The 23,313-nt window shown below is 54.1% G+C and overlaps 1 protein-coding gene across 3 annotated transcripts in view; it reads right to left on the bottom strand.

Annotated features, from left to right (window-relative positions):
• Nucleotides 1–17,794: 17,794 nt before the first annotated feature.
• Nucleotides 17,795–23,313, bottom strand: part of PECAM1 (platelet and endothelial cell adhesion molecule 1) — a 51,643-nt gene continuing 46,124 nt past the window's right edge. For 2 of the 3 annotated variants that reach the window (XM_062215811.1, XM_062215814.1), the window contains 2 exons: nt 23,012–23,034; nt 17,795–18,711 (listed from right to left, as the gene is read on the bottom strand). In XM_062215811.1, the coding sequence (XP_062071795.1) occupies nt 18,682–18,711; nt 23,012–23,034 (53 nt within the window). In that variant the 3' untranslated portion in view covers nt 17,795–18,681. The remainder of the gene's footprint in view (nt 18,712–23,011; nt 23,035–23,313) is intronic. The other variant, XM_062215812.1, reaches the window with a different exon arrangement.

Below are 23,313 nucleotides of genomic sequence, written 5' to 3'. Positions count from 1 at the left end.
CTCTTAACTGGACTTTCTGTCCTGATTAAAAATCCGCTCACCGCCACCCCTTGTTAGGTAGGAAGTCAGTTATGAGCTTATGTGTATGTGACAGGCCTAAACAGAAGACATCTATATGCATCTGCATCTCAAAGTCATCCTAACAAGGTTTCAGGGGAAGCCCAGATTTCGCATCCTGCCTGCCCTGCCCCCTTCTACCTGATAACCTGCCAGGTGGAGGCCCTCACCCCTCCTGCTTCCTGCCTGATAAATCTTCCACAATCTCCCAGGTGCAGCCCAGTATCTGCATGTCAAACACCCTGCTCCCTTCCTCAGGTCTGATAACATTTGCATCCATAAAGTCCTTTGTTTCAGACCTTCAAGAGAAGTTTTTCTATTTACATCCAAAAAGCCCTTTGTTCCAAGAGGAGCAGAAGTGGGGAAGCAAGACCCATCTCCTTAAAAACCCCCAGCCTCAACTGGACTGCGCGCTCAGCTCTCTGCATCTTTGCTGAGCCGCCCGCCTGGCCTGGCCGGGTGTACTCTCCACTCACCCATGCAGCCCCGCTCTCCCCCAGTCTGAGGGACTGGGCACTCTCTCTCAGGCCCTGTCTGGAGAGGTGCCCATCCGTCCTTACAGATGTTCCTTCTTAATAAACCTTGCTATTTTACCTCCCACTGCTCTCTGTCTCACGCCTAAATTCTTTCTTGCGCGAAGACAAGAACCCTGCAATTTCTCCGGTAACACCCTCACCCCCAGTGTCCCTAGGCCCACAGTGCACTCAGGATTCCCCTCTCACACTGGAACTCATCCAGTCTGCTGGATTTCATGCCTCTCGCAGCTGTGGGACACTGCCCTTGGCCTTGGAGCCCCAGGCAGCACCATCTTCAGTCTGCACCTCCCAGCAAGCTGCCAAGAGATCTTCCTGGTCCTAAGGATGAAAAAAAAATCATGATGGCGCCTGCCAGTGACTCAGCACGCACCGAGTGTCGATCACAGGAGGACATTTCAGAAAGTTTACAACAGAAATCTCATGGAAATGTGCATTAGGAAAAATTCTGCATGGATTTCAGAACCATTTTTTTGCTTCTGATTTTTCTCTTTTTCAATCAGAACTTTTCTTTAAAAGATTTATTTATTTGAAAATCAGAGTTACACAGAGAGAGAGAGAGAGAGAGAGAGAGAGGGAGAGATATCTTCCATTTGATGGTTCACTCCCCAGTTGGCCGAAATGGCCAGAGCTGAGCTGATTTGAAGCCAGGAGCCAGGAGCTTCCTCTGGGTCTCCCACGTGGGTGCAGGGGCCCAAGGACTTGGGCCATCTTCTACTGCTTTCCCAGGCCATAGCAGAGAGCTGGATCAGAAGTGGAGCAGCTGGGTCTTGAACCAGCACCCATATGGGATGCCGGTGCTTCAGGCCAGGGCGTTAACCTGCTGTGCCACAGCACCGGCCCCCAATCAGAACTTTTAAAAAGAGATGTATTCAGTTATTTGAAAGGCAGAGTAAGAGAGAGACAGAGATCTTCCATCTGCTGATTCATTACCCCAAATGCTCACAGTAGCCAGGGCTGGGCCAGCCTGAAGCCAGGAACCCAATCCCGGTCCCTCACGAGGGTGACAAGAGCCTGAACCCTTGAGCCATCACCTGCTGCCTCCCAGGCACATTAGCAGGAAGCTGGATCAGAGTGTAGAATAGTTAGGACTCGAACCAGGCACTCCAACTCGGGATGCGGGATCCCAAGCAGCAGGTTAACCCACTGCGCCATACCACCCGTCCCACACTTAATTCCACTTCCCATGCATCGTTTGAAGCCCCATCTCATCACTTGTATCGTTCCCTTGACGTCTGAAGCCCACGTGGCAGCCCTGAGTCCCACCAGCGGTGAAGCAGAGCTTATGGCTGGCCGGGGACACTGAGCCGTGAACCAGGCAAACAGATTGGAACTCCGGCCTGTGGCTTCCCTAGACCTCTCTGCTTACCTCATTGGCTTCCCTCCTGGGCTCCGCGATGCCCAGCAGCTGCTCCCCCCTCTGTGCCTGGGGGACATCGCCGTATGAGAAGCAGACACTGAGGCACGGATCTACAGACGAAGGCGTTCGAAACGCCTCTGTGCACACACCTGGGCCTCTGGGTCTGTTCAGCGCCTCTGGTTTCTCCAAGTGGCATCCCCCAGCCAAAGGGCAGGCACAGCTGCCAGGCTCTGGGGACCCGGGCTCTGTGAGATTGGGCCATCGCCTGTCTCATCAGCTCCCCCGTCCCCCAGTTACAGCCACTTTGGACGAGAAAGAGTACAAGAACGGTTGCTATTTAGTGTGAAAGAGAAAGTGCGGAGCTGCATGTTCTTAAAGAGGGGGCATTCAGGGGCCGGCGCTGTGGGTTAAAGCCTCAAGCTGCAGTGCCGGCATCCCATAGGGGCGCTGGTTCACGTCCCGGCTGCTCCTCTTCCGATCCAGCTCCCTGCTAATGCTCCTGGGAAAGCAGCAGAGGATGGCCCAAGTCCTTGGGCCCCTGCACCCACATGGGAGACCCGGAAGAAGCTCCTGGCTCCTGGCTTCATTTGGGGAGCGAGCTAGCAGATGGAAGAATCTCTCTCTACCTTGTTCAAATAAATAATTTTTTTTTTTTTTAAAGAGGCATTTAGCGAGCTTCTGCAGGCTCATTACTGCTTCATCAAACCTGGGGACACACCGCCTCCTGGAACTCTGGGCGTAGTGGGTGGGTGGGGTCGGGGGGCGTGGCCAGCGCATGCCAGCAGCGTCATTTCCTGGTGTTCCTGGGTGCACGCCACTGTGTCTTCCCGAAGGAAGTTGCTGTCTCTGTGCCGAGAAGCCCATGCGTTTCCCTGTTCACAGACGCTCCACTAACGGGCAGGTCCCTCAGCCCACAGTGCCCCCGCCCCGGGGAAGGCAGGGGCTTGGCTGCCCCCTCCCCATAATTGCCCAGAGCTCATTACCCAGGGCTACTGTGGTTCATTTTCTGCCACTCCCTTTCCGCCTCTGCCCAGCTCCGGCCAGCAAGGCTGTGGGTCTCAGGGACCCACAGAGGGCCTTGCCCCAGAGTTAGAAGCCCCCACTGGGCAGCTCATTCCTGCTATAGAACTGGAAAGGCCACAGCTCCCTCCCCTGTGCCCCCAAGAGCTACACGCACTGTAGTCAGAGAGAGAAGTTTCTGGAAGGAGCGAGAGCAGTGCCATGAGCAATTGGAGGGGGATGTTCTTGCAGATGCTCAGTGCGGGCTGACCGGCAGTCTGCAGCGTGGAACTCTGCTCTGGGGCAAACTCCCGAGCAAAGAATGCTTTGTGCAAGGATCCCAACCCCCTCTCCACTGGCAATCTTTTTTTAACCCGTTAACAGGCAACTTGCTAAATAAATGAAGGTCCTGCCATACAATGGGATATCAGGCGATTAAAAATAATGGGAGAATAAAAGAAATAAAAAAATACCCATGAGGCAGACCCATACAGATACAGGTAAATAACTGTGCTGAATAAAAACAAGAGGTAAAAGAAAAACGCGCACACAAGGATCCCATGGGCGTTAAAGGAAATCACTTCTTCACCCAACACTGTGTGAGGACCCGCTACAAGCCGGGCTCTGCGGTTAACTGGCAAACCACACGCGGCCCCTACATGTGAACGGACGGAGCCAGGAGCTGGAAAGACCATTTTGGGGAGTGAACCAGCAGGTGGAAGATTCTCTCTCTCTCTCTCCCTCTCTCCCTCTCTCCTCTCCCCTCCCACTCTAACTCTTTCAAATAAATAAATCTTAAAAAACAAAGAAGTGCACAGAAATAAAGAAGAAACTGTAGCTCAGGCTCGGGCAGGAGGGCGTGGGAGAGACAGGATTATGAGCGAGAGTTTTTATTTTTGCTCTCTGCTTCCATGTCGAACTTTTTCTCAGCCAACGCACACACTGCTCGTTTGGGGTTTTGAAATGATACAAAATGAGGGAGCGAGACCAAACGGAGACCTGGGAATGGAGCTCATGGCCCAGTCACGGCCTGAGCACGAGGAAGCCGCACACCCCTGGGCTCTCCCGGCGTCCCACAAACACAGGGCCCTGTCTTCTCAGAGACCTCCAACCCCACCTGCTCCCCCCACCCACAGCCCTGTCCCACAAGGCCTACGTTCCCCGGGTGTGGCTCCGTTTGAGAGAAGGTAACTCGCGGTGAGACCGTTGGTCATGCGGTGTAGCCAGATTTTCATATCCATCTGGGACCCCTTGGAGATCGCAGAAGGGTGGATCCCCCACCTTGGCCGGTGGCGTGGCTCAGCCCTGCTGCAGACAATTTTGTCCCCGTGTCTGTCTGTCCCTGCCACCAAATCCCACTGGAGCAGACGGGTGTGTTCCTGGCTGTCCTGGGATGGAGCCACAGCGGGCTCAGGCCCATCTGTCACTTTCCAAACGCTAGGGAGCCCTGCACCCTGCAGGCACCATTCTCCGGCCTATGTGGGACCACTCGGGGAGCTCTGCACGTTCTTCCGCCCGAGCCTCAGCCGTTGTTTTACTTGAAGGGAGCCTTGGCCGTCAGCCTTTGCAGGTTTCCCGTGTGCATCTGATGGTCTCCTGGCTCCTGGCTGAAGCAGCAGCAGTCTGGGGGAACAGTGCTCCCTGTCGGGCCTCCCTTGCTGAGGCTGGGACCCAGGGCCATGTCAGGGTGACCGACACATCCCAGTGTGTCTGGGACTACTCTGGCTTTCAAACTGAGAGTCCTGTGTCCTGGGGCCCTCGCTTAGTCCCAGGCAAGCTGGCACAGTGGGCCATCCCCCTTCATGTCCCTGCTTTTGGAAACTTCTTGAATGTGGGACAAGCCATCCTGAGCTTCTAGGAGGCCAAAGGTGAGGGTGTGAGTGAGTCCAGAGGCCACCAGGAGCCATGCAGGTCAGGGCTAGACGTGCATGTACTTCCTGCTTGGCTCTAGCCCGCCACGGGGGACCACCCATGAGCCCACCCGTGTGAGGCGGGCAGCACACCCACCTCCGGGCTGCCCCCATGTGCAGCAGCCGGAGACCACGTTCCTAAATGTTTGTCCAGGCCTGCGGGAATCCAGCCGGTTGTCTCCCTCAGCGTCAGTTTCCCTCACCCTAGTTGCTGCCTTGGAGCTGTCTCTGTGCCCCAGCCACCAGGCTCCCCCCGGAAGCAGCTGTGTGCAGATTGGCTATTTGCTACCTGCCTCCCCAAGGGGACCTCGGGAGGGTGGGGTTGGGCTTCCTTCTGCATCCCAGGGCTTGGCTCTGTGCCCTGCACACAGAAGGGTGAGACAGAAAAGGATCCTCCCAGGGTATGGGAACCAAGGGAAAAAGTAGGACAGAGGCTTGGTCTAGGAGCTCCAGCGTGCAGAATAGACCTACCTGGTCGCCTCCCCTGGGACTCTGTCACTTAGCCAGGATGGGGACACCTCATCAGAGGTCCTTCTGGGTGAGCTTTGTGGCTTTGAGGAATCTCAAAACCCGATACCCTTTCTGCTCCTGGGGAGCTTTGGTCTTGAAAATGCAAGGCTACCCTGCCTGAACATGAGAATCACCTGAGCAGTGCTTAAAACTCCCGCTGTTCACCCACGTGAGTTAGGTGAGCATCACCGCGGGTGGGGCGCACTCCTGGGCAGGTGCCGGAGGCCCCCAGGTGACTCCAATACGCAGCTGAAGCTGCAGCCCTGTGCTCCAGCACCATGGTTAATCTACATCAGGTTATCAGCCCACTTTGTTTTTTTCCCAGCATGGGCATTTTTGAAAATTCTACGCCAATTGTGTTAAAACTACAATTATTTTCAGTCTGTTATTAAATTTCTCCCCGTCATCCTGATCCTAGACATGTACTTTTATTTTGTGCCACCAGGTGGCGCGCTTGCGCAAGCATCAAGCCTGCCGAGCAGACCTGCGCGCTCTTAGCGGGGAAGCCCGGGATGCTGGCCCGGCACGTGTTTGTAGGATGGGGCGCAGGTGTGGCAAGGCCCGGCTTCTCGTGACTCACCTGCGGATCTGCTCATCAGGATCCGGGTAGATCGCACCAGCTGCTAGGTGGCTGCCGCGCTGCTCTGCAGCCACACACAGGGGCTCTTGGCCAAACAGACCTTACGAGTAGGCAGGGTTTGTTTTTGTATCGGCGGCAGCAAGGAAGTTGGTCTCATGCGCTGTGCTCCCCCTCCTCCTTCTGTTCCCGGGGGTCCCCGCACTGGCTGTGCAGCCTGCGTGGCATGCCCCTCCCTCAGGGAGCCCTCCCTCCACTCCTGGGGTCTGTGCTCACACCTCACCTCTTAACACGGCTTCCCAGGCCGCCCTATCCAACCCCAGTGCCGTCTGCCTCCTGTTCTCCAGCAACCTGCTGGGTTCTTTGTCCAATAGCCTCACCCCCTTCTCATATACCATCTAATGCACTTATTGTATTTGTGGTTTACGTCTGTCTCAGAATCGTGGTCCATTTTCTTTTTAAGATTTATTTATTTATTTGAAAGGCACAGAGGGTGAGGGAGAAAGGCACAGAGAGGGTGAGGGAGAGGGAGGGGGAGGGGGAGGGGGAGGGGGAGAGAGAGAGAGAGAGAGAGAGAGGTTTTCCAACTGCTGGTTCACTCCCCAAATAGCTGCAACGGCCAGAGCTGGGCTGATCCAAAGCCAGGAGCTTCTTCCATGTCTTCCATGTGGGTTCACGGCCCAAGCACTTGGGCCATCTTCTGCTGCTTTCCCAGGTACATTAGCAGGGAGCTGGATTGGAGGCAGAGCAGCTGGGACTCTAACCGTCACCCATATGAGATGCCAGCATATGAGATACCTACTATGCCACAGTGCCAGCCCCCACCCCACCCCATTTTCTTCACTGACCTATCCCAAGCTCCTAGAACCAGTGTGTGGCACACAGTAGGTGCATAAGAAATATTTGCTGACGGGATGAAGCTTAGTGGGAACTTCAAGATAATGGAGCTCAACTCGTTCATTTTATTGACAAAAGAAATGAGTTCCAGGTCTTTGGGCAAGATAAACATTTACTCCACAGACTGGAGGGCTATTATCCCTATTTTCCTAAATAAGTAGCACTGAAAACCTGTCCATTACTTTTCAAACTATTTGCTGTGAGTTTTTATTCTTCAGGCCCCCCTCCCCCCCCCCCAGGCACATGCAGCAGATGAGATGAGATGAGAGATAATCTCAAAGGAACAGCCGGGCTCCACAGGGAAGAGATAGCATCTAGAGGAAGAGGGAGTCAGCCTCACAGGCACTTGACCGTCCTTAATCACTTAAGGGGTGCAGACTCTGGCTCCAAGTTCCTTGGCAGCTGCGGCTGGGCGGAAGCACGTGGGGCCGCCGAGTGTTCATTGTCTGACCCTAGCCAGGCCGGAGGGCTCAGCAGCGGCTCCCGGCCAGGGAGAATCGGGGCCGGAAAATCCTGTGTAGCGTCCACGGGGCCCCAGGTGGGACGGTGTTTACCAGAAAAGCTCCATGAGTAGGCGTACAGTGCGAGGTCTGGGTGAGACGCACGGGGTGACGGAACTACAGCGAAGGTAAAGACGGGAATCCGGACGCGTTCATGGGTCTGGGGCCAGAGTGTCTGGGTTTGTGTCCTGGCTCTGCTTCCGACTCCAGCTCCCTGGTAGTGCCCACCTTAGGGGACAGCAGGGATGGCTCCCACATGGGAGACCCAGGACTGAGTTTCAGGTTCCAGCTTCAGCCTGGCCCAGCCTGGACTGTTGCTGCTGTTTGGGGGACTACCAGGGGATGGAGGGAGGTCTCTCTCTCTCTCTCTCTCTCTCTCTTTCAAATAAAATGAATATTTTTTAAAAGATTATTTATTTATTTTGGATGTCAGAATTCCAGAGAGAGAGAGAGAAAGAGAGAGAGAGGATCTTCCAACCATTGCTTCACTCCCCCAAATGGCTAGCACTGGGTCAGGCTGAAGCCAGGAGCCAGGAGCTTCATCCAGGTCTGTCACATGGGTGGCAGGGGCCCAGACACTTGGGCCACCTTCCACAGCTTTCCCCAGGAAGCTGGATCTGAAGAAGAGCAGCTGGAACATGAACCGGTGCCCATATGGAATGCTGGCATCATAGGCGACAGCTGCACCCACCACTATGCCAGAATGCTGGCCCCATAAAATGACATTAAAAGAAATAAAAAAAGTCTATGGCTTATACAAATATTTGATGTTTCAAAGCTTTGGTAAACACAGAAGCACTGGCAGTTGACAGACCGGATCTTCACCCAGTCCACCTGCAGTGAGTTTCCACCACATTCTCTCTCTCTCTCTCTCTCTCTCTCTCTCTCTCTCAGATTTATTTATTTACTTGAAAGAGTTACACACAGAGAGAAGAAGAGGCAGAGACAGGAAGGTCTTCCAGCCACAGATTCACTTCTCAATTGGCCACAACAGCTGGAGTCGTACTGATCTGAAGCCAGGAGCCAGGAGCTTCTTCTGAGTCTTCCCACATGGGTGCAGGGGCCCAAGCACTTAGCCCATCTTCTACTGCTTTCCCAGGCCAGAGCAGAGAGCTGGATCAGAAGTGGAGCTGGGTCTTGACCTGGCGTCCATAGGGGATGCTGGCACTGCAGGTGGCGGCTTTACCCACTATGCCACAGCACCGGCCCCAACATTCTCTTTTCTTTTTCCTTCCCTGCAGGTCGCTGGTCAGACCCAGCTTCCTCCACAGCAGAGAGGAAGAGTGTGAGGGCCAGAGGTGAGGGCTGCTCTGTTTCCCCAAGTTGCATAAAGTCTTCGCCAGGGTTTATTCCATGTCCAAAAGAGAGACCGGATGCCGGTCCAGCAAACCCACTTTTCCTTTTTTTTTTTTTTTTTTTTTTGACAGGCAGAGTGGACAGTGAGAGAGAGAGACAGAGAGAAAGGTCTTCCTTTTTTGCCGTTGGTTCACCCTCCAATGACCGCCATGGCTTGCGCGCTGCGGCCGGCGCACTGCGCTGATCCGATGGCAGGAGCCAGGTGCTTATCCTGGCCTCCCATGGGGTGCAGGGCCCAAGCACTTGGGCCATCCTCCACTGCCTTCCCGGGCCACAGCAGAGAGCTGGCCTGGAAGAGGGGCAACCGGGACAGAATCCGGCGCCCCGACTGGAACTAGAACCCGGTGTGCCGGCGCCGCAAGGTGGAGGATTAGCCTAGTGAGCCGCGGCGCCGGCCAAACTCACTTTTCCTATGCATTGGGAATTTGTTGTCCACAGCAGAGCAGGGATAAGCATGGTTTCCTGGCTGGTGCTTTCTCAAAACCTAAAACTTTGACAAAGCCTTTGAATACTTACATATTTCAGTAAATGTCAATTTTTTTTTCTTATAGACCTCCCTTTTTAATGCAAAAATTTCCCAAGACATTTTTTTTCTGTCTGCTGCATTTTTTATTGATTTATTCATTTGAGAGGCAGCGTGTGCATGTCTGTTACCTATGCTCATGGGCCATCTGCTAATTCACCCCTCAAATACTTGTGACGGCCTGGACCAGGCCAAGGCCCACATCAGAAGCCAGGGACTCAATCCACGTTTCTCACATGGGAGGCCAGGGCTGAATTCCTTGAGTTATTTCCACTGTCACTGGGGGTCTAGATCCACAGGAAGCTGGAGTCAAACCCAGTCGCTCTGATACAGGATGCCAGCATCTTAACGATTGTAACCCTCGGGCCGAACACCTGCCACTGTGTAGTGCACTTTTTTTTTTTTTTTTTTTGACAGGCAGAGTGGATAGTGAGAGAGAGACAGAGAGAAAGGTCTTCCTTTTTGCCGTTGGTTCACCCTCCAATGGCCGCCGCGGTAGCGCGCTGCGGCCGGCGCACCGCGCTGTTCCGATGGCAGGAGCCAGGTGCTTATCCTGGTCTCCCATGGGGTGCAGAGCCCAAGGACTTGGGCCATCCTCCACTGCACACCCTGGCCACAGCAGAGAGCTGGCCTGGAAGAGGGGCAACCGGGACAGGATCGGTGCCCCGACCGGGACTAGAACCCGGTGTGCCGGCGCCGCAAGGCGGAGGATTAGCCTGTTGAGCCACGGCGCCGGCCTGTGTAGTGCACTTTTAAGCAGTTAACATTAGCCATCCTAGCAACATCTCTGGACAAGCACAAGCAAGAAACGTGACCCCTCTGAGCGAGACCGCGCAAGCCGTGGTAGCCCCTGCTCTCAGCATAGAATGCACGTGAGAAGAATTTCCTGCAAAAGCTTCCCAACAGGTGCAGCCGCTGAGTGGCTGCGAGGCCTGTTCACCAGCTGTGCCATCCAGTCCCGCCTCCCAGCCTCAGCGAGCTCGATTCCAGGTCTTGTGTCGAGGTCCTGACTTCTCAGCCCCGAGCTTGGCCGTGTGATGCTCCATTATTGTATGGGAAGTACTCGGGTGATGTGCCTCGGAGCCCCGGTTCTGCCAGGGTACCGGGCAAGTCAAAGGTGGCCTCAGATGAAAAGTCGCTTCTCCCTCAAGGATTGTGTGAGAATCCAAAAGGCTCGTGTGCATTCTAAAAACAGGGGGCGAGGGAGGCTCTAAAAGGCTCTAAATCTGAAAGGCCCTAAAAACAGGGGGCAAGGGAGGATGGGGTAGGGGTCGTGCTTGTGGTGGAATGAGAAGGCCATGCCAAGATGGCCGCTGGCAACTGAAACTGCCTGGCAACAGGCTGTGATTGGATGGTTTTGGAAACCACAAGACAATGGAGCCTGCCTGGCAACAAGCTGTGATTGGATGGCTTTGGGAACTGCCTGGCAACAGGGTGTGATTGGTTAGGCCATAGACCGCCCCTTGACCAGATTGGCTGCCTTGGCTATATAAGCTGCTGTAGCAACTGAAATAAACGAGTCTGCAGGCTGCTTGCCTCAGCTTTCACCTGACTCCCAGGGTCTGTGTGGTGACTCCGTGCCTCTTGCCCCCACCACGCTCTTCCTCTCAGAAACAAATCCACAGCAACACGCACTCACTGCAGGGGCTCCTTGTAGTTCAGGCCCCTGAGATCCTCACAAGTGGTGCTGCAGGACCTGAGGCTGGGGTCCAGCCTTCCAGGGTGCCCCTTGCGGTCAGCCACTTCCCTGGGGGACCAAGTTCCGGCTGGGGGTAAGGGGCGGGTCTCTGCGGCTCCTTCCTCTGATTCAGGGACAATGACTTCTGGGCCACTCATCTCTCTCCTTCGAGGGCGAGGGCCACACCAGCTGGGCTTGTGGGAGTTGTTAGGGCACAAGGACAGGAAGGTGCCCTCCAGTGAATGACCCTGCCCCGGGGGCCTGGTGACCCAGAGCCAGTCTCAAGTCTAAATGGTCAGGGTCATTCCTAAGTCACCAAAATCTCACAAGCAGTCTCCAAGTGCCTAAGGGTCTCCTGGAGCGACCACAGCCCGTGGCTTCCTGGTGACAGTCCACCTGCTTTCGCCATCTTGCTCTTAAACAAACTGTGCCAGAGAAGCCACCTGCAAACTGAGCTTGTCTTGGATCAGGGACACAAACTTTATTTTTTAAAGATTTATTTATTTATTTGAAAGGCAAAGTTACAGAGGGAGAGGAAGGGGGAGAGAGAGAGAGGGAGAGAGAGAGAGAATGTTCCATCGCTGGCTCACTCCCCAAATGGCCTCAACGATCAGGGCTGAGCCGGACTGAAGCCAGGAACAAGGAGCTTCTCCCAGGTCTTCCATGTGGGTGCAGGGGCCAAAGCACTTGGGCCATCTGCTGCTTTCCCAGGCACATTAGCAGGAAGCTGGATTAGAAGTGGAGCAGCCAGGACCTGAACAGATGCTCATATGGGACACTGGCATTGGCAGTGGTGGCTTTACCCACTTCGCCACAGCACTGGCCCTGACATAAACTTTGTTGTTAAAAATAAAAATAATTAATTTTATGTATTTGAGAGGCAAAGAGACAGAGACAGGCAGACATCTGCTGGTCCACTCCCCAAATGCCTGCTGTGGCCCAGGGTGGGCCAGGGCAAAGCAGACGCTGGGAACTCAATCCAGGTCTCTTAGGGATGTCAAGGAACTCAGCCACTTGAACCATCACCTCTGCCTTCCTATTAGCAGGAAGCTGGAGTCAGGAGCAGAACTGGGACTTGATGTAGCCCAGGCATTCTCATATGGGATGCAGGCGTCCCGACTGGCGTCTTAGCCACGGGGTCTAATGCCCACCCTGGACACACCTTTTCATCCATGGCTGGAGGCACAGTGGAGCTTCTAGAGACTTCTTGCTTAGGGTCTGTTCTTGTATTGGAAGGCACTGAAGCCTACTCTTCCTAGGACTCAGCCCCAGAAGTCTCAGGACAACTGTGGAAGATTTCCCGGTGCTGTGCATTCTGGCGCAAACAACCCAGGCTCCAAGAAGGGAGTGCTGGCGTAGCAGGAACTAAGGGAACGGGTTCTGGCACCAAGCCAGACCCTGCTGTGCCAAGAGGTTCCAGGAAAACGAGCACATCCCAGGATCAGGAGGAAGTGAGGCAGTAACTGGGGACTTGTTCCTAACGAGCCCAATAAATTCTTGGAAAAATAATCCATCAAGGGTCAAAGCTATGTAGAAAACAACTCTTCAGACTTTTGGAAGATTTTTTTTTTCCTAAAGAGGGAAGAAAAACAACAAAAAATTCCACGAACAGGCTTGCAAAATTAAATAACTGGACATATAAACCTCATTGACAAATGGCAGCAATGGGAATACTTCAGTTCTGTAGTATGGCCAATTGATGGGAGGGAGAGAAAGGGGAAAGATGACATGGGGGAGGTGAGGAGGAGGCAGAGAATGAGCACGAGGGAGAAGTGGGAGGAAGTTTAGGGAAGGAAACAGCAGCTCAGAGACACAGACACGGAGCACAGCGGGAGAACACAGGTTGGACCGGCACAGAGGAGGTCCATCGCCGTGGTCACACCCCGTCACAAAACAGAGAAGGGCAGAGCTGGGAGGCCAGGAGCTCAGCTGGACTGAGTGGTGTCCCCACCAAGGGCCTGCCTGCCCAGAACCACAAGGTGGGAGCCTATTCAGAAACAGGTTCCTTGCAGTTAAGATGAGGCCATCCTTGGGAGGGGGGTGTGTCGTGTAGCTGGTTCGAGTCCCTGCTGCTCCACTTCTGATCCAGCTCTCTGCTCATGGCCTGGGAGAGCAGCGGATGATGGTCTGAGTAGTTGAGCCCCTGTCACTCACACGGGAGACTGGGATGAAGCTCTTGACTCCTGGCTTCAGCCTGGCTGGGCTGAGCAATTGAGGCCATTTGGGGAGTGAGCCAGCAGATAGAATTATCTCTCTCTCTCTCTCTTTTTCTTTAATTCTTTCAAATAAATAAGCCAATGTTAACAAAAAAGAAATAAAGATGAGGTTATCCTGAATTAAGGTGGGCCCTAAACTCGTGTGTGGAGATCATGTGAAGTCACACGCACCCCGACACACACCCACAGAGGACAGATGACATGCCTGCAGGCCAGGGAATGCCAAGGCTTGCCAGCCACCACCAGGAGAGGCAAAGGCGTCTTCCCAGCAGTCTCTGCCAACCCCTCCACCCTGGACCGCTGGCCCATGGACCGTGCACGACAAAGCTGCCCGGCCACAGTGCGGTGCCAGGGCGTTCTTAGTGGGTAGGCACACCTCTGGTAGGAGAGGAACCCGAGGGAGTCCGACATCTCCAAGGCCACATAGTCAGCTGGTGGCCAATCTCCTGTTCCAGCTCGCCCCTTCTTTTTCGTTGAGAATGGTATTTGCTTCCCGGCATCCTTTGCCGTGTCTGACATGAGAGCGACGTTTCTCTTCTACCGTCAATGTTCATTTTTAAATAAGGGGCCCTCTCCTTTTGAATTACACAAAATCTATGTGAGGGAATCATTCAGGCTTTGGACTACAAAACGGTTCCATATGCTCACAGCTTGTTCTTTGAAATTCCTAAATGGTCTAAGAGCTTATTACTTTCTGTTTTTTACATTTATTTATTTGTTTAAAAGATGGAGTTACATGTGCTGGCGCCGTGGCTCACTAGGCTAATCCTCCGCCTTGTGGCACCGGCACACCGGGTTCTAGTCCCGGTCGGGGCACCGGATTCTTTCCCGGTTGCTCCTCTTCCAGGCCAGCTCTCTGCTGTGGCCCGGGAGTGCAGTGGAGGATGGCCCAGGTCCTTGGACCCTGCACCCCATGGGAGACCAGGAGAAGCACCTGGCTCCTGCCATCGGATCAGTGCAATGCACTGGCCGCGGTGGCCATTGGAGGGTGAACCAATGGCAAAGGAAGACCTTTCTCTCTCTCTCTCTCTCACTGTCCACTCTGCCTGTCAAAAAAAAAAAAAAAAAAAAAAAAGATAGAGTTACAGAGGTACAGAGGCAGAGAGAGACAGAAACAGAGAGAGAGAGGTCTTCCAGCCGCTGGTTCACTCCCATAATGGCCACAACAGCCAGAGTTGGGCTGATCCGAAGCCAGGAGCCAGTAGCTTCTTCCAGGTCTCCCACGCAGGTGCAGGGGCCCAAGCACTTAGGCCATCTTCCACTGCTTTCCCAGGCCATAGCAGAGAGCTGGATTGGAAGAGGAGCAGCCGGGACTAGAACCAGTGCCCATATAGGATGCCGGTGCCACAGGCAGAGGCTTGGACCACTATGCTACAGAGCCGACCCCCAACTTCCTCTTGAACTTCCCCTGACCCCTGAGTCTATGTCAGGAGCCCCTTGCACATGCCCCTGCTCAGGCTTCCAGTTCCCCATCACGATGCTCATCAGCTGCTGCTTGGTTCGACCCCTTTGTGTCTCTACCTGATTGCATGGTCTAGGTAAGGGCCAAGGGGTCCTTAGAATTCTCCTGCTGGGGCTGGCACTGTGGCACAGCAGATTAACACCCTGGCCTGAAGCACCAGCATCCCATATGGGCGCCGGTTCTAGTCCCGGGTGCTCTTCTTCCAACCCAGCTCTCTACTATGACCTGGGAAAGCAGTAGAAGATGGACCAAGTCCTTGGGCCCCTGCACCTGCATGGGAGACCCGGAAGAAGCTCCTGGCTCCTGGCTTCGGATCAGCACAGCTCCGGCCGTTGCAGCTATCTGGGGAGTGAACCATCAGGCGGAAGACCTCTCTCTCTCTGTCTCTCCTCTCTCTGTGTAATTCTGTAGGGTCTTAGTCCACCCGAACGAGGATGGACTGGGTCCGAAGAAAGGTAAGTGCGCCGCTCGCCCGTTCCCCAGCCTCCCAATCCCGGAGACAGTCGGACGCAGCAGGGAGTCAAGTCAAGCAAGCAAGAACTTGGTTTATTGCGTGCGTAGCAAAGCCTTTTAAAGCACAAGACCGCAGGATTACTGGGGCAGGGCATAAGGACCAACCAATTACTTAAAAGGTCATTTTACGGGGTGACTTTTTACAGGACCAGCCATATGTCTGTACACTCGTCATCAGTTGTCACCACCTCCCCGATGCTGCGTGGCCAATCAGCTTTGGTGGTAAACGACTTTGGGTACTACCCACCTTACTTCCTTTGGGCACCATCTTTGAATTGCCATGTGTGCCTAATTTCCCTGCAGGCGCCATCTTTGAATTGCCTCCTGTGCCTAATTTCCCCACATAATTCTGACTCCCAAAAAAATAAATAAATCTTAAAAAAAAAAAAAAAAAAGAATCCTCCTGCCTCCAGGCCATGCCTTGGAGGTGGTTTGCGTGTCCCTGAGGGGTGATGTGTTGGAGGGCGATGTGTTGGAATTCGATGCCCACTGTGAGGTATTCATGTCCGACCTCTGGGTTTAGAGTTAGGGCCCTTGGGATGTGGTGAGGACTAGATAAGATCACGGGGTGGAGCCCCTATGGCTGAATCCTGGTGGCTTTAGAAGGAGAGATGGAGGACACAGACGTGGGCACGTTGCCCAACCCTGGCCGAGGGCACCCCACGTCGCCCCAGGGCTCTGCCGGCAGTGACAGATGCCGCTCTCAACCTCGGGCCTCAGAACCGTGAGCCAAAGCCACCGTCTGTAACTTACCCAGGCTGTGACACTGTGCCATTTGGCAACAGAGCCTGACTCAGGAGTGGTGTCAGGAGCCACAGAGCATCGGCTGCAAACTTGCCGGGCGAGCGTATGAATCCCTGCAGGATTTAATGCGGGCTTTCCCGGCCTTGCCGGAACTGGCATTTTGGATGTAATGTTTATTTATTTTTATTTGAAAGGCAGAGAGAGAGAAATATGTCATCTGTTGGTTCATTCCCCAAATGCCAAGGCTGGGCAGGGTCAAAGTCAGAAGCTAGAAACTGAATCTGGGTCTCCCATGTGGGTGGCAGGGACCCAACAAGTTGGGCCATCACCTGCTGCCTCCCAGGGTGTGCACTAGAAGGAAGCTGGAATTGGAGCAGAGCCGGGACTTGAACCCAGGCACCTGGATATGAGATGCAGGCATTGCAAGCAGCATTTTTGTTTTTATTTATTTATTTGAAAGGAAGAGGCACAGAGAGAGAGAGAGAGAGAGAATCTTCCATCGCTGGTTCACTCCCCAAATGGCCGCAATAGCCGGAGCTGCACCTATCCAAAGCCAGGAGCCAGGAGCTTCCTCTGGGTCTCCCACATGGGTGCAGCGACATCTTCTTGGCAATCTTGTGCATCTTCTGCTGCTCTCCCAGGCCATAGCAGAGAGCTGGGGGTCAGAAGTGGAGCAGCCAGGTCTCAAACCGGTGTCCACATGGGATGCCGGCGCTGCAGGTGGCAGCTCTACCCGCTACGCCACAGTGCCGGCTCCTCCGAGCAGCATCTTAAGCACTGCATCAAACACCTGCCCACAGACTTGCTAACTCCTGGTAGTGTGCGTCTGTCCTGCTCACACGGGTGCGTGGCAGCACCCCTCGCTCTGCCCACCAGATTGCCAGTAGCACACTCACCCCACGTGAAAACCGAAAATGTCACCAGACAGTGGCCGGTGACTAATGGTGGGCAGAGTTGCCCTGGTTGAGAACCCGTTTCAATAAAGGAAAGAATGTTAGCTGTGGAGTCACTTCGCCCGTCCTGAGTCTGGGTCAGGGAGTGGGGTCAATTAATGATCAGTGAGTGCTGATTGAGTGATCAATACAAGGGCTGAGTGCTGACTGAGTGATCAATACAAGGGCACTTCGAAATGTCTTTGCAGAAGGAATTAAAAGATACATTTATTTTGGAGCAGAAATTTTGAAATCCATTCCTATGAGGGATCTTCCAAAGTTCATGGAAAATGCATGTTATGAAAAAACTGTGCATGGATTTCAAAACTTTTTTTTTTGCATCAAAATGAATGGATCTTTTAATTCAATCTTTAGGAGAAGCTTGGAGGTACCCAGGTCCGGGCTCCTCAGACATAGGAGGGAGGAAATTGTACCCCGCATTTGCTGAGACCTTGAATGGCTGTTACAAGGTGCAGGCACAAGAGGGCACTCTAACGAGTGCCACGGTGGAGAAAACCGCACCCCCTGGAATGGGCGGCTTGCAGTCATCTGGTTGTGCCTGATTGGAAAGGCTGAAGCCATGGCCCTTGATTTAGAGAGATTTTTTTAAGCCGCTCTGCCAGTAGGGTTGCCAAATAAAATACAGGCTGGCCTGTTCCAGTGGAAATTCACAGAGATTAATTTTTAGGTGTAAGTATGGCCCCAACATTACATAGAAAAATTGCATGTGTATCTGAGACACAGATTGAACTGAGCATCTCGGGTTTTTATTTTTTGCTAACTGACAACGTCTGCGGGGGGTGGCCCAGGACACGTCAGCTGGGAGGCAAGCACCAGCCACTGACTTTTCAACGGCTGGCGTGTTTGAGACTCGAACCACCTCTGCCCCGACTTCAGCGGAGGCTGCACCAACTCCGGCTCGGGGTGAGGCCCAGCCACTGAGACCCCATGTGCGTGTGGCTTCTCAGAAGATGACATCTCACAGAAGAGTAAAAGATCAACTTTATTGAACTCAGTGCCCCCTAGGGGTTCCCGCCGTGCAGTGCTGCCCAGGCAAACTGCCACAGCCCCTCTTCCACCCACTCCCGACACCCTGGGAAACACTTTCAGACCTCAGGCGGCCGTTTCTTTAGCAAGGAATAAATAAAAAAATTAGTAAGAAAAATACACATTTCAATTTTCTACTAAAAATAACATTTGCTGTAGGCGACCATCCTCCCATCTTTCCGCCTTCAGCAGGGTAGAGGGAAAGGAAGGTTCTAGAAGAACAGCCCACGAACATCTGTGCTTGTGCACCTGCTTCTCGATTCTGAGCACTGCCCGCTGGACCTCGCCTGCAAGCTGGCACCACAGGGCTTGCTCCCAAGCACTGTGCTTGGCCAGAGGTGGTGTCCCGGGGCTGTAGAGGGGACAGGGTGGAGCCATCTGGTCAGCAACGTGGACTTCCAAAGAACAAGGGCTACCCAGAAGTAAAAGCCTTTGAAGAAAAAAAGAAAAAAACTAGTCCCTAAACCAGGCAGTTTGCTAGAAGTGATCGACTACAAGATAGAAACTGGGTTTTGTGGAGGAGGGTGTGTGGAAAGTTCTTTCTGTACATACAAAATATTCAAGTTTCAAAGTATCCCAATGGCCTGTTTACCCCGAACCCGCTTCTGCTCTCCCGATCGCAAGGTTGCTCGGCCGAGGTGCGAGGAGAGCCCCGTGGGAGAAGCAGCCCCTCTGTGTGCTCCTTTTCAGACCCGCGCCGACTCAGCAGGAGGAGTTCCGAGCTGGTGGCTTGGTCTGTGGCTTGCTGTGTTCGATGGGAGCAGGGCAGGTTCATAAATAAGTGCACAGAGCCCTTGGAATACAGGGATCATCTGCTCGTCTCGGAACGCGGACGTCCTCCCGGGGCTGAGCCTCTGCCTGGGCTGTCTAGGTCCCATCAAGGGAGCCTTCCGTTCTCTGTAGTGACAAGAGACAAGACCAGCTGTGGTTGCAGCACACTGAGGATGCAAAGTGCCGCCGGCACCTCTCGGAGGACCTGCACGGCTGTGTCACACTGAATTAAAAGATTAAGTGTAAATGTTTTTAAGCGATAGGATTCTGCCATAAAAAAATGAGGTTCTGACATATTGCAAAATATTCTGCTAAACACAATAAACCAGGCACAAAGGGACACATATCGCACGGGCACTCACATGATGTACCCAGACTGGTTCAGTTCACAGGGACAGACGGCAGTGGTTGCTATGGATTGGGGCGGGGGAATGGGGAGTTACCATTGAAGGGCACGTGTTTCGGTTTGGGATGATAGAAGGTTCTGGAGATGGATGATGTACATGGACCTAATGCAACGCCATTATGCCTTTTTGAATGGTTAGTATGTAAATTTCATGTTATGCATATTTCACCACAATAAAAAATTCTTTTTTAAGTTCCTTATGCCATTCTGTAGTGTTCTTTAACTTCTTCAAATGACATGCAGGTCCCCCACCCACCCATCAGTGCCTGGACTCTTATCTGACCTGGCACTGTACTCTAGGCTGAGAATGTAAGAGCCTCCTCCCGAGAATTCAGTCTATTAATTATTATTAATTTTATTTGAGAGGCAGAGTGCTTCCATCTGGTAGTTCATTCCCAAAGGCCTGCAACGGTGCAGAAGCTGGGAGCCAGAAACTCAACCCAGGTCTCCCGCATGGGTGACAGGGACCCAACTACTTGAGCCACCCCTGCTGCCTCCCAGGGCTTGCATTCAGGAAGCTGAAGTCAGGAGCCGGAGGCGGGTATCAAACCCAGGGTCTCCGAAGTGGGAGGCAGATGTCTTAACCACTAGGCCAAATGCACGCTCCGTGTTCTATCAACTACTGATGACTGACGCTCCTGTGATGAAGCAGAGCGGCCTTACGGAGCGCAGAGGGAGTGTGGAGGCAGTGAGCGGACTCAGCTGGGCAGCGAGGGGACCACAGGGCTGAGTCTGGGGCTGCCCTCCAAGGTGGGATTTTTGACAACTGGAAGGGGCTTTGCAGGTGACAGAACAGGGCATGCTGGGAGATGCTGGGGCGGGGCCCCTGGGCAGCAGCAGGCCCAGAAGAGGAGGCAGCAGCTGGGTTGGCAGTTCTGGACCCTCCGTGAGCACAGCACGGTCACTGCTGGTGGGCCTCGGGCAGGAGAGAGCTCACACAGGGGCTTGGGACCCCCCTGGCCGGGCTGTGAGCAGAGGTAGCCCCTCCATTCTGTTCTGGTCCTGCCATGTTCCAGGAGCCTTACTCAACAGGGTGCAGGGCCAACGGGCCCCAGCTAGACAGCCCAAGGGTCTGGTTCCTCCTCTGCCAGGAGAGACCAGGGCAGGCAGCCCAGGCAAGCGACGTCGGCCCCACGGGCTGGAGGCCGGCCAGTGCTGGTGGCTCCCCTCGGCCTGGAGGAGGGAGACTGCCGCCCCACCTTTCTGCAGGCGCCGGACCAAGTCCCTCCCCGAGACACTTCTGCCTTCCCTCCCCCAGGGCACGGCTGCAGGAGCAGTGCCACGGACGGGAAGGGCTGGCCCACCGTCGCCGGGGCCTGGGGGATTTTGAAGTAAAGGTTAACAGGCTCACATCCCAGGCTGGGTGCCAGCCACCCCAGCACAGGCACGGACCCGGCCCCCTCCTGGGCTGCGGATGCCCTTGGAGGTCAGCTGCCTCCAACATCCCCCAAGATCTCGGATTCCTGCTTTCGGAAAGCAGAACTTCCGGGTTCCCAGGTGTGTGGTGGGCGCTCACGTAATCCCTGCAACAATCACAGTGGGGGCTTCGTTCTCCGCACGTTCCAGACAAGGAGACGGAGGTCCTGAGAGGCTTAGGACCGTGCCCAAAGCACCGCAGCTGGCAAACAGGCAGTGGGCAGCAAGTCAGGTGTCAGAAGGGGTCTCTGACAGCTGAGCCGGAGCCTGGCTTTGGCTGACTCCTGCACGTTGGGAAAGCAGTAGCTGTGTTCCGTACACATGGGAGGAGCATTTTAGGGACAAATAAAGTAACCCTCCCGTCTACAGCCACGCTTGCCAGAGCCATGATGAAGAGAGCTTTAGAACAACCAGCATTTCTATGGTTGTTTGCAGTTGGTAGGCAGCTGCTATTTTTGTTGCTGTCGCCGCCATCATCATCATCTCCATTTGACGGAGGCACTAACCGAGGCTGGAGGAAGACAGGACCACTCCAAGGGCTGTGAGCTGGAGCTCCCCCCGATTCTGCTCCCTGCCAGTTCCACGGCTGCTTGCTGCCCCCTGCGTGGAAGTGGCAATTGCCTTTTTTTTGTTGTTGTTCCTGTAAGGAGAGTCTCTCCAGCAGCCCGGGACCCTCCAGGGTCCAGATTCAGCCCTTCCACTCGAGTACAGACTGTTCTCTTTCACATTATCTGTCTGCCTTGGCTGCCAACACAATTCATAAACAAGGCAAAAGCGGCAGAGGAAAAATGAAGTCAGAATGTGCCATTGAAGCAAGTCAAACAATACGAAATGAGTCGTTGGCTAAGTGGCTATCTCATTGTTAAGATATTTCCTCCAATATGTTTTCAGAAGCAACAGCATTCAACGACGAGGGACCGATCGCCAGGTTTGATTTCAGGAAGGAAGTCCCCTCCCATTCCCTGCTGGGCAATTCCATCAGTTTTCTCCCCACTCGCACCAGCTGCCGAGTGCGAGGAGGAACGCCATACCTGCTTCTTCTATCAGCAGAACGCGTTTGCTCAGAGTCTAAAGTCCTTTCCCGATGGCTGGGAACCGCCATGCTCCCACCCAGCGGCTTTATTTGGGGGAGCTGGGGATGGCCCCTGAGCAGACTTCTGGGCCCGTGAGGCTGGCTCCTGGGAAAAGGGACAGTCCTGTGTGGCTGGAGCTGGGCCGCTTTGGATGGGAGACAAAATAAACAAGCTGGGCCCCAGGGCTGTTTATGCCCCTCGGCAGCAGACGCGCCCTGGATAGACAGAGCCACGTTTCTCGCAGCAGGATCTGGACCCCGTGCTGCCCGTGGGACAGCGATGTCGCTTCTTGCAGGGGGTCTCGGGTTGTGCCCGAGGAGTCTGGTGACCTGGCCTCACTTCCCAGCTCTGCTATTAACTCCCTGGGCTCCCCTTGGTGACCCAGGCCCCAGTCTCCTAATCTGTCACTGGAGCCCCCTGCCCTTCCAATGCAAGACGCTCTGATTTCAGGGGTCTGGGTTGAGTTTAGGCCAGACAAAAAGACTTCGTTTTGTACCTCCTTTCCTTAAATTGATAGCTTTCCCCCATAAAAAGAACCGGTGGCTTCCGGTCTGTCAAAAGCATAATGAGATCTGTCTTACAAGAATTCCAACCGGCAAAACAAAGGAAGCCAGGGGCCCCTGGAAGGGCTAGCAAAGCCCTGGAAGGTTCTCCAGGCAGGATTCTCATCTCCCCAGATAAGAGCTGCCTGGTTAACTCCTGCAGTGCGGGGTGGCTCACGGAAAGGGTGGGAGAGGTAGGCAGCCCTTTGCAAAGTTTGAACTTGGCCCATGTCTTTCTTAAGCCCTCCCAGGTTCCGCCATCCGCGTCACTGTCAGTCACTCTCCCACTGCAAGTTGCGTGAAACTGTGCTAAGTTCACAGCCTTGGTTCCTGCTGATCTTTCTATCCCTACTCTGCTGTGCTGCCAGTCATTCCTAAGACCCACCCAAGTGACTGCTGCTGGGAGGAGACCGGCAGCCAGACGGGTTCTCCTGTCTCTGTAGCCTGTGAGGTTGTCACTACCGCCTTGATAAACTGTGACAACATGTCTGATGCCCTCCTTGCAGGGTTAACTCCTGGGGTTGGGACAGCCCAGTGCCTGGTGTGCAGGGGGTGATTGGCCTGGGTTCCCTAAGCTGAAAGGAGCTGTCAGATGTGCTGCTCCTCCATGCACACCCCAAATCTGCCTCACTCCCAGAGCCCCTGCACCTGGACTTGGAGGAGATAAGAGCTTTGCTCAAGAGCTAAGTGCATCCCAATCCTATGGGCAGATTTCCAGGGTCACCCTTCCCGTGTGGGCCAAGATGTAATGATGGAGAAAGTGGAGGGAACATCTGAAACCTGAACTGGCCCAGCCCACGGAGAGGAGCCCAGGGCTTCTGGTCTAAAACACACTGGGTCACCAGGGAGTGGAGGAGCCGGGGGTGGGGTGAGGGGGGTGTGGGGTGTGTGTGTGTGGGGTGTCAGTGGCAATGCGGAACCTGGGACAGCCTGCAAACCTGTCACTGCTGCACAAAATACTTTCAGATGTGTATGAAGTGTGTACTTACAGAGTATCTGTTCTCCATGAAATCTGCAAAACAAAGGAGAACACAGTGGTGAGGGGTGCAAAGGCACAGCTGGGCCTCCCCATGGGCACCTCAGGGCTGGAGCAGGAAAGGGGAGGGGGCTGTGACCCAGAAACAGTGGCATGCAGACTGTTCATAACTCCTGGGTCCACAGGCAGGATCCTAGGGACCCTCTAGCTCCATGTGACAAGCACACAAAGTCCCTGGTACCTCAATTGACATTTTGAATGATTTTCCAAAAATATCAGTAGCACTTTATTTTTAAAGGCAAAACTGGGAAACTA

Source organism: Lepus europaeus, chromosome 18, assembly GCF_033115175.1.
Source record: "Lepus europaeus isolate LE1 chromosome 18, mLepTim1.pri, whole genome shotgun sequence".
NCBI lineage: Eukaryota > Metazoa > Chordata > Mammalia > Lagomorpha > Leporidae > Lepus > Lepus europaeus.
Note: the sequence above shows the minus strand (reverse complement) of the source record. Positions and strands in the feature narration are given on the sequence as shown.